The sequence below is a fragment of the Eucalyptus grandis genome, chromosome 1 (assembly GCF_016545825.1).
Source record: "Eucalyptus grandis isolate ANBG69807.140 chromosome 1, ASM1654582v1, whole genome shotgun sequence".
NCBI lineage: Eukaryota > Viridiplantae > Streptophyta > Magnoliopsida > Myrtales > Myrtaceae > Eucalyptus > Eucalyptus grandis.
Genome location: NC_052612.1, coordinates 11,017,544 through 11,029,183, shown reverse-complemented (window position 1 = coordinate 11,029,183; position 11,640 = coordinate 11,017,544). Strand labels below are relative to the sequence as shown.

Genomic DNA, 11,640 nt, shown 5'->3' with positions numbered 1-11,640 from the left:
AAAAGTGAAAAGATTTAAGACTCAATTGGCAAAGTTAAAAGGTTTATGACTGAATTAGCAAAAGTGCAATAGATTTAGGACTTTTTGGACAATTTTTCCCATTCTACAGCAAAATAAGTATTTCACCAACAACGTGACAAGAAAAGGACAAAAGAAAATAGTGAGAAAATTACCAAAAAAGTCATAAATCTATTACAATTATGCCGATTCAATTCTAAACTTTCTTTTTTTTTGTCAATTGAGTCCTAAACCTTTTGTAATTGCGTCAATTTAGTCCATCTGGCTAAATTTGGCCGACTAGTGCTTACGTGAATGTCAGCCGGTACCAACAGACAATTTTTTAATTTAATTTAATTTTTTTCAAATGTTTTTATTCATTTTTTAATCTTTTCTTTTTTCCCCCTTTTTTCTCTTTGTTTTTTTTTTTCTCTCTCCTCCATCCTTCTTCTAGCAATCAACTAGGTCGGACTAAGGGTGAGCTCACCCCACTGTCGTTGGGCAAGAGAGAGAGAGAGAGAGAGAGAGAGAGAGAGAGAGAGAGAGAGAGAGAGAGAGAGCCCCTTTTTCTCTTTGTTTTTATTTTATTTTTTTCTCTCCTCCATCCTTCTTCTAGCAATCAACTAGGTCAGACTGAGGGTGAGCTCACCCCGTTGTCATTGGGCGAGAGAGAGAGAGAGAGAGAGAGAGAGAGAGAGAAGATTAAAAATTAATTAAGAATTGAAAAAATTTAAATAATATTAAAAAATTGTCCACCGGCACCGGCCGGCAGCCACTTCAATGCTGGCTAGCCAAATTTGGCTTGATAGAATGAATTGACACAATTACAAAATGTTTAAGACTTAATTTCGATACAATTGCAATAGGTTTATGATTTTTTTGATAATTTTCCCAAAAATAGTTGCATCCACACACCAATGCAACCAAACAATGGCCTATTTTGATATGTAATTTTGATTCATGTGAAACATTATTATGTGACTCAATTCATTGCTAGATGGATTTTACAAAAGACTTGTCAAATTGAACGTTCTAAATGAATCAGTCCGTGACGTGTTTATCTAGATAAATATTTCACATTTTCACTCCATTCATGTTGTACTATGATTAATTCTATTCATAGTGTCGTTCATAAAGCAAATATATGCTAAATTCTTTTATATCCCAGACGTTTGTTCTAGAAGGAGGCCCCGTTTGTTCAAGAGACAAAATTGACATTCTTAAACATTCGAAGTGTGCAAGTTTTTAGAACTAAACATCAGAGGATAAACCGCTAGCGTTAGCAAAACTTTATACAAATCGGTGCGTTCCACAATAGATATGAGGATTTTGTGGCAGATCTCTCACTAACCATCAAATTAAAAGCGGGTCACACCGCTGGTGGAAAAGTATTTTTATGTTGACGTTGTACGTTAGATTCACACTTTCAAAATTCGACCAAACCCATATTTTGGGAAAATTTGTTTTATGTTGTGGAACATCCATCCAAAGTTTACACATTAAACTGACTTGGTGAGTACAAACTGATCAGGTACAATGCAAGCGACCATTTTTTGTTCAACATGCTTACAGCAGAAGACTAAATATTCCAACCATTGGAATCACCTAAATCAAAGGCATATTATTCAAGATGTCATCAATCAAACGACCCAAAGATAAATAAGAAGAGCCACCCTCAGTCAACGCCTTTCGGCTCTTTTCGCTCACCTCCTTCACCTTCTTCCAACTATCGCTACCTGCCTCCTCCATTAACTTCCTTATTCCGCCCTCTATTTCATCGGCTGTTAGGATGCCGCTTTCCATCCTAAAATCCCTCCTATAATCCATCTTGATCTCTGTCGCAAGGCCAAGCTCTACCACCAGCTCAAATGCATTGAATTGTTGTTCCGCCCTTAGGGGCCATGTAGCCACTCTAACACCGAACCATAGGCTCTCCAGGGTAGAGTTCCATCCACAGTGCGACACAAACCCTCCAATTGCCCGGTGGGCCAAGACCGCAGCTTGCGGAGCCCACCCAATCACTTTCCCGACGCTAGCTGTCCGGTGCAGGAACCCCTCGGGCAAGACCTCTGCAGGGTCGGCATAGTCACTTGGGATCTCAACTTGGCCTTTCGACAGTGGCGGCCGTCGTAGGGACCACAAGAAGCGGTGCCCACTCCGCTCTAGCGCGCAAGCCATCTGCTTCACTTGGTCCTCGCCGAACCATCCCCTGCTCCCAAAGCACAGGAAAACTACTGATGAAGGCGGTTGCTTGTCGAGCCACTCCATGATATCATCGCCTCTGTGGCCATCAATATCCTTCTCTTTAGTCTCACCATTCAGACTAAGTATAGGCCCCACGGGGTACACCGCAGGTGCCCCAAGGCCCGCCAAGGATCTCATTGCATGCGGTTCGAGCTCGTCGAACGTATTTACAATGATTCCCTTGGTGGCTCTCATCCTCTTGGCGTGCTCCAGGAACGGTCGGACGCTCTCCTTCGTCAGAACCACAGAGGGTAAGACCTTGGCTGGCAACAGGTTCGTGAAACTCGGGAAGTCCAGCTCGCTAGCTGAGTCCTTGAATTCGGTTATGTTCACGTGGTGCTCGTCTTGGAGCAACTGGAGGTGCAGCATCATGCCAAGGAACGCGGCGCTCGACGTGAAGAAGACGTAAGACGGGACTCCTAACTCGTCAGCCAGGTCGATCATGGTGGTGCAGACCATGTCGAGGACAAAACCCGCAAGCTGCTGAGTCGAGCTGGCCGAGTCGACGAGCTCGGCGACAGCCCGCTTCACGTGGGGCTTGTTGCTTTCAATGAAGTCGGTGAGGAAGCTACCCAAGATCTCGGTGCCGATGTTCTCACACGGGAGGTGGACGAAGCGGATGCGGGCAGCAGCCACAGAAGTGGCGAGGGAGTTTGTGTACGAGTCGACGTCGGCATCGAACGGAAGCTTCATGATTAGGACAGTGACAGAGAGGCGGGGATCGCGGTCAACGAGGAGCTTGGCCATCTCGACCATCGATATGAGATGACCTATGGCAGGGATTGGGACGAACACGAGCTCGGCATGGGTCATCTCGATGTAGTCGATCCTTTTCCGGCCTCAAGTTTTTGGGTTGGAAAAGACGGTGATGAGTTTCGAGGCTTTGTATGTTGATTATTACTGATGCTTGTGTCGTGTTGTGAGGTGGGGAAGACTTGCACGGAACTTCAGAGAAGAGAGAGCAGGGAGATGCTTGGACAGGAAGAAGGGAAATGACGTCATTGCTTTGCTGGTGTAGTTTGACTCCAGACAGTACATAATACAAGAAGAGAACGGTTGACTTTTCAACGTTCATCACACTATCCATGTATAAATTTCTCATCAATCTAACGGGATCACATTTGGTTTAGGAATTTAATTTATAAGTACTAGTGATTAAGGATGAATTCTCGTACAGTAGATTGAATTACGTTCCATTTATGCTTATATCATCTTAGAACTTATCACGTCACCAAATCGACTTTATAAAAATTAATCTATATACACCTAATACCTAATGCTATTTGTGACTTTTTGTCAAGACAAGGAGAATATAAAATTGGTTACGTCTGAGATTTTTCCTTCGTTTCTTTGTAATGCTTTTCTCATCCCTTGAAAAATGACTGTTGTACATCATGAGCAAGATATTAAGAACATGAAAAATCTATTTGAAGTAATTTATTAAGCGACACAAATGGTCAGAGTTAACAAATAGAATGATTCGAAGTGTGTACTTTATTGTAAATAACAAATGGCCCACAATAAAAATAAATCACTCTATGGAAAAAAGACACAGGTTTCAAAGAACCGTGATGGAAAGTATGATATATTTTCGAACAAATGGACTCAAAACATTAGTAATAGTGACGACGACAGGAACAAGTGCACAAAGACAAAGGTTGTATGGCATGTCGTGTCAATCTCTTTCTATTGTCCATCATTTGGATGACACATTGAGACGAATGATTGCTAATTGACAAATCCCAATCATTATATGACAAAACAAATGATGCATTTTTCTATCTTAGGACTTTTCCGTGTTGCAAAAGAGGCAACAGTAATCAATTGATTTGAACTTCCATGTAACAGTCACAAAATTGGTCGTCAATCAATAGGTTCGCGAACCTTAAACGAGGAACTAAAGGGTGCTCTAAGTTTGTCCATTCGGACTCTTTGATGCTTGAGCAAGTAAACAAGGTAACAGAGCGAGATATAGGTTGATTCTCTATATTCCAAAGCGCCTAACGTTGAAATAAAATTTTACCATTGTAGACTATCCATTTATATGATCAGTGTTTTTAAAATCCATCCCAAATATATGCACAACTCTTTTAGGTTATACCAAAATCCATTTTCCAAAAATTCCCCATCGGTGCATCTCTCATCTCATTAGTTGGTAGGTGTAGAATCTGGGAATTTTTTTTCTTTTTGAAATGAATGGTATTAGCTTACCATGGCTCAGTATGTAGTACAAATATCTTTTAAGTAGTATCAATCTCTTTTAAGCAAATTAAGAATGCACTATACACATGTATAAACGATATCAAAATCACATTTATCCAAATCTAGTATGTAATATGTACAAGATGAAATATGAAGGTCAACCAATTGTCAGAGAGAGAGAGATAGAGAGAGAGAGAGAGAGAGAGAGAGAGAGAGAGAGAATTCTTCAATTGCACTGCCTTAAGTTAATAGCTAGAGTTTATCCATTCAACGTAATTTGTTGACCAATCGATATCCTAGAAGCAAGTTGTCGGATAAGAGTAGATAGTGGGGTTGGCAAGATAGAATCTTGTCTAATCTGACTTTGAAATGGATGATTGCGAGTGATACCTAATTGATTTAAATCGATCCATTCCTTTTTCATTGATGGCAACAAGTGCTCCTGGTAAACTTCAAGGTCTAAATAATCATAATATCAACATCGTTCCAGCCTCTTTTCTTTTTAAAGCTTTTTCTCGATTTCTTTGACGGATCTATAATAAAACCTCAGGGCTTTTCAAATAACCATACCATCAAAATTCTAATATGCTAAACTTACTAAATGAGTAATTTAAATGAATCTACTTAATGATGCGGCATAACTCTTTTTGCTAGTGCTTAAATGACCCCCCTTACTTTAAGGACCAATTTTTAACCACATTATTTAGTAAACTCATCAATATGAATTTTAGTATCTCTAGCATTATGCAAAGGCTAATAGGCAACTAACAAGTAATCATTTTTGTCCCTGGTATCTTAGCCATTCAAATCTTGAAATCTTGAAATGACTTCTTAGCACGAAATCAAGACATTTCCACTGGTAGGTACAATATTAGTTGTCTTGGGATATCAATCTTTGGTCAAGGCCCAAACTTGGAGAAAAGTACCAAAAAAGTTTTAAACCTTTTGTATTAGCATCAATTTAGTTCTTAGATCTTTTAATTGAACTAATTTAATCTTAAATCTTTTTACATTGATACCAATTCAATCCTCTCGGCTAATTTAGGCTAGAAATTGCTAACGTAGATACCGGTCGTCTTACGTGACATAACCAATTGTGACGTGAACATATTTTTAATATATTTTTTATTTTTATAATTTTTTGTTCTTTTCTTTTTCAAATTTGGGTGAGAGCCGCCTCATTGGCGAGGGCTTGTTGACCCTCGCTTGCCAAAATGACAAAATTGCTCTCCATCCAGATTCGCCCCCGTAGTCCATCCTAATCTCCATGGCAAGGCCCAGCTCTACCAAAGCTCCTTCCTTGTCTGATAATCATCCCGCCCATGATTATTCTTTTATTAACAAAATGTCGATACACTATTTTAAACTTCTCTTCCTAATGTTGGAATTACAGTCTTCCATTGCAGGCTTATCCGCATTTTACAAGATCAGTGTTTTAAATATATATCTATATATATCTATATATATATATATCTATATATATATATATATATATCTATATATATATATATATATATATATATATATGGATAGATAGATAGATACAGCTATCTCAACTTATACCAAATTCAAATTCCAAACATACCCCATCGATACATCTCCTATCTCATTTGTTGGTACCTATAGAACCTAGAAAGGGATTGAGATGAATGGTATTAGCAAAACACCACCAAGTAAGAAATACAAATTTCTTATGAGCAAATTGAGCATTCACTATGGACATTTGTAAATGGTACCAAAAAACTTATTTTTGCCAATTCAATATACAAACTATTTACAAGATCAAACATGGAGGTCAACCGATTGTCAGATAGGGGGGTTGTTTGCAAGATGTGAATTTTATCCAATCGCCATAATTCGTTGACTAACCGATTTACTAGTAGAAAGTTGTTGGAGTAGAATAGATACGGGGTTTGCAAGATAAAATTTAATCTAATTCAACTTTGAAATGGATGATAGGGAGTGACACCATAGAGAGTGTAGAGAAGCAAGATGTTACACTTTAGATATAGAGGTTGCTCGCCACCTACAATTAATTTACTTGAAGGACGAGCAAAACAAGAAAATAAGAAGCTTTCTTGTTCTCAAGTCAAAAGGCTCAAAATAAGACATGAATCAAATAAGATTTGCCTTTTCATTTTGTCGCGACCTCTTTTTTTTCGACGCCCGCAATCGGGTACAGGCACCTAAGGTGGCTAATGGCTTGGCTGAAATTAGTTATGCCCGGACTCTCCCAAGTCCACCAATTCATGACTTTAATAGTCTAAGTTTTTAACCTGTAAATCAATTTTTAAAATGGAGTCGCCACTAATCGATTTGGGGTAGGTTGATTAGAAACCCAAGTGAAGTATCGGGAGAAATATTCACTCCTGCGCAACCAGAGAAATTAGGATCGAGGACTTGATTACACTAGTTAATCACTAATGCCCTTTCGGTACCTAATCTTGTTTAAACCTTGAGATTTTTTGGCTGTTCAAGGGATTTTCCATTCAATTTGGGGAGGAAAAACATTTTTTAGGTCTTTTTCTCATTTTTGGACATAAAAGGGATTTTTGGTATTTTTAGAAAATACAAGTCTTTTTGGTTTTTTATGAATTTTTTGGCTTTTTCATGAATTTTCGGCTTTTTTTGGATTTTTGGCATTTTTTGGAAAATATGAAATATTTTTATTTTTTATTTTTATTTTTCGGAAAATAAAAAAAAATTTAAACATTTTCGGTTTTCTGGAAATTAAAATATTTTTTAATATTTTTCGAAAATAAATTATTTTTTTATTTTTTTATTAAAATATTATATAGAATAATATAAAAGCCGCCCGGGTCGGATCCGCGAGTTGGGTCTGGCCCAGGTCAACACAAAACGCAAACGGGCTTTTTTTATTTTTATTTTTAAAAAAGACGTCGAGGCCGGGCGTTTGGAGACGCCCGGCCCGACCCGATGACCTGGGTTCCTAGCAGAACCCTACCCGGGTCCAACCCGACTCCCAACCCGATTTGCAGCCGCCCCTCGAAACCCTACCCGGATCCAACCCACTTGACGACCCATCTTCTTCCCTCGCCGACCCGGCTCTGGAACCCTCGAGATCTGGCGATCCGCGGCGCTAGGGGGGTGGTGGCTGGAATGTCATCGAGCGGTGACTCAACGATATATGGTAGCTAGGGTTCCGGTGACGACAACGGGCGGCTGCTGGGTCCTCAGAAACAACGGCGGCAACGATGACGGGTGATTGCTGGTTTTTCGGGGATGGCAGTGGCGGCACGGTTCGAAAAAGGGGGGAGATGCGACGGCGACGACACGACCAACGGTGGTGATGGCTACTGTTACCTGTCTATGACGAGGTGGTGAATGGTGGCGGTGACAGGGTAGCGACGGCGTCGAGGCAGTGGTGGATGGTGAGCAGCAACGATCGAACGGCGATGGCGAGGGGGGGAGGAAAACAGATGGCAACGACGATGCAACTGCCGGCGGCAGAGGGCACTCGACTCCCAGATCTGGCCTTCCTTCCTCCTACTTCTCTCGCTCAGCCCCTTCACCCACTCAGATCTCTCTCCCTCGAGCTCGCTTGCCGCCGGTCTCCCCTGAAGTCTCTCGGAGGGAGGTCGTTCGAGCTTCGTGACCCGATTTCTCACGTGCTCGCTCTTTGATTCTCCCCTGAAGTCTCTCAAAGGAAGATCTTCGAGTTCGCCGTATCCCTCGACGGAGCTTGTGGCCTGCTATTTATAGGCGAGGGGGGCGGCCGGTCGACGAAGCTTCAACTGCCGGTCTTCGCGCACCAAACGGCCTCCGTTGGCCAAACCGGCATCCCATCCACGCTTATCCGACGAAGCGTGCTTGGCATTAAAGGCAGCCATTAATGACGCCTAAGATCTATCATCTCCGGCCGACGTTGGCCTACCCTCCTCGGCCGTAGGTTGTCTTCGAGTGCGTGAGTTGCAGAGGCGTAGGGGGAAGAAGGGAGAAGAAGGAAGAAGAAGAGGAGAAGGGGGCCGGGCTTTGGGGAAAAAAAAAGCTAGGCCTGGGCCCGCGAAGGGGAGAGAAAAAGGAGGGGGGCTGGGCGCGAAGGCCTAGCCCCGATGGGTTGCCGATTTTTATTTTCTTTTTTTTTTACTATTTTTTGGTGTTTTTATTATTTATTATTATCTAAAAAGGAAAAAAAAAATTAAAAGAGACTAAGGCCTAATTTAAAAAACCTAATCAAAATTTAAGTGTCAACAATTGCCCCTCTTTGAAGGTGAGTTCGCAGAGGTTGCATTCAAAGACGAACCCGATACCTAAATTTTGTCTATACATATGCAATAGATAATATTTTATTTAAGACATATTGTCCTATGCAGAAAATAAGCAATATAATATTACACATACTAAGACAAATAAGATGATACCTATAGTTACTTACTGGGAGTGAGTGAGATAGGGTGTGAACCCCGAGTTTTGGCAAGTATCAAGGCGTCATCTTACCTGTTGCATGAGAAGATTGTTTTTCCAGAACCCAAACCATTCTTCGGTCGCCTATTGGAGCAATAAGTGATTTGTCTAGGACCCGAACCTTTCTTCGGTCGCCTGTTAGAGCAATAAGTTGGTTTGTCTAGGACCCAAACCTTTCTTCGGTCGCCTGTTAGAGTAATAAGTTGGTTTGTCTAAGACCCGAACCTTTCTTCGGTCGCCTTGACGAGGAATTGCTTTTCCAAGACCCGAACCTTTCTTCGGTCGCCTTAACGGGGAATTGCTTTTCCAGGACCCGAACGGGGAACGGGAATTGCTTTTCCAGGACCCGAACCTTTCTTCGGTCGCCTATTAGAGCAATAAGTTGGTTTGTCTAGGACCCGAACCTTTCTTCGGTCGCCTATTAGAGCAATAAGTTGGTTTGTCTAGGACCCGAACCTTTCTTCGGTCGTCTTGACGGGAGATGCGCCGACCTTTCTCAGGGCATCTGTTTGTTGGGAGATAGTACTTGGATGATCACAAGTATCGAAGGGGTACCTGGACGATCACAGGTACAAACTCTTTGGGGATACCTGGATGATCACAAGTATCGAAGGGGTACCTAGACGATCACAGGTACAAACTCTTTGGAGATACTTGGATGATTACAAGTATCGAAGGGGTACCTGGACGATCACAAGTATCGAAGGGGTACCTGGACGATCACAGGTACAAACTCTTTGGGAATACCTGGATGATCACAAGTATCGAAGGGGTACCTGGACGATCACAGGTACAAACTCTTTGGGGATACCTGGATTATCACAAGCGTACAATGTGATGGAATACTTGAATGGCTACTAGTATTCAATGATACAATTTTGAGGACGACTCGAACAGGTTGAGTGTCAAGAAGAGAGTACCTGAACAGAGGTAGATACTTTAAGACAAATTGTGATAGGGATATGCTTACCTGGCAATATCTCTGATCTCTAAGAGTATGTCTGCTGTTTGCACAATATGTACACATGATTGTATATGCTGTAAATTCATGAATTTCAATGTGATTCATGCATGATAATTTTGTCAATTTTGCATCATCTGATTTCCACTGGGGAAGATTTTGAAAGACAACCTTTCATTTAGAATGTAGATGTCTTGAGCATGCCAGATGAGGGACTTTCAGTCTGAAAGGACTTTCTGCTCACTCTCATGGAAAAGGCTATCATGACTATTGATGTAGGATTTATAAGGACCACACTTCTCACTGTCATCATGTCAGCAGGGGTCCGAGTATTCTCGCAAGTGGTACGACTTTACCAATGTGAGAGGTCTTTGTTGAAATTGTGATGAAGACTTGGTCAACGGCTCATCAAATGGGACCGTCGAGGTCAAGGCTGGAAAAAAAGTGCCGTACGATCATCTCCAGGTTTGCAAGTCAAGAATCCTGCGAAAAGAGATAGGATAATCTTGCTTGTACTTCTTCGAGCGATGTTTATAGACATATGAAATCCTACATTAGTTGAAGTGCCCTAGTCTAAAGAGACTTTTACAATGGGACGCAATGTAGACTTTGACTAATGTGTAAAAAGGTGAGAGCTGGTGATTGCCTTGGCATTTGTCACCGGTCTTTCTTCTCACTGTTAGATGGAGGCTCTATCAATTGAACCATAACGACAACTTCTCTTGGGAATATTTTTGACTAGGGGCATTGGCCTTGCTTTTACTAGGCACACTGCTTTTTCATGCCCCTATTTTTATCCCAACTTTTCATTTATGGGCATTTGACCTTGCTTTTACCAAGTACACTGCTTTTTTATGCTCCTATTTTTTCAGTTTTGTTGCTTGAGGAACTGATCTAGGCAAGTTCAATCGAAACACCGTTATTAGACTCTTGAGTCTTCATCTTCAGTAGGTGCTCTAGGTTATACTGCTTAAATGGCAATAACTTCTGCTTTGCCTCCATGTGAGGGTGAATTTACAGACTCAATTGAGTTGTACAATGGATACAAGTGCATAGAGAAGGAATTGCTCTTCGTCATTCTAAGGCACTTAAATTAACGCGAGTGTTCATATGCAATAAAGACACCCGAAGATTGATGTAAGTGTGAGCAAGAAAATTTCTATCTCTCTCCTCACCTTGTGATGTTGCTTTGCCTCCGATCTACCCTAGTGTGGGGTGGTTCTTGACGGGGGTAGGACAGAAATTTCACCAGTGTATAGGGCTCAATGGGGGTGAACGATGGAATGCCTCTCACTATTTTGGTTATCGTACCATTCGTGAGAGAACTCTTTACCCTACAGTCATGGAATCTTCTGCACTCATCTCACAAGTGTATGGATGGGGACTATAGGTAGGATATGGCTTGCCTTTCATCATTCTGATGTACCTCATCCAGCATGCTCAATCAATCTTGTATTCTTCACTTAGCTATCTATTCTAATAATCCTTAGTGGAATTAGTGACTTAGACAGACAAAATCATCATGTAGAATTCATCTGGAAACGACATGCAACATTTTGAATATGATGAAGTTTGAACTCTTCAAAACAAGTGAATGGTTTTGACTAAAAAAAAAAAAGACCCTATTGACAACTTTAGGAGTTAACATAATGGTGTTTCCAAATATGTTAGATTTTGAACATCAAAAGGGTTATTTGCAAATGGATGTCGATGGTTGTCCCTATTGATTAGGGATATGACACATGAATGATCAGCCAAGGATTGGGAATCTAATCGGGCATCTCTGCTTTTGCCCTTGCGAAGAAAATATG

The 11,640-nt window shown here is 41.1% G+C and overlaps 1 protein-coding gene across 1 annotated transcript; it reads right to left on the bottom strand.

Moving 5' to 3' along the window:
- Nucleotides 1-1,477: 1,477 nt before the first annotated feature.
- Nucleotides 1,478-3,268, bottom strand: LOC104433865 (anthocyanidin 3-O-glucosyltransferase 2). The gene has a single exon (XM_010046742.3). It carries the CDS (start codon nt 3,052-3,054, stop codon nt 1,603-1,605), a length of 1,452 nt encoding a protein of 483 aa, XP_010045044.2. The 5' UTR covers nt 3,055-3,268; the 3' UTR covers nt 1,478-1,602.
- Nucleotides 3,269-11,640: the final 8,372 nt, after the last annotated feature.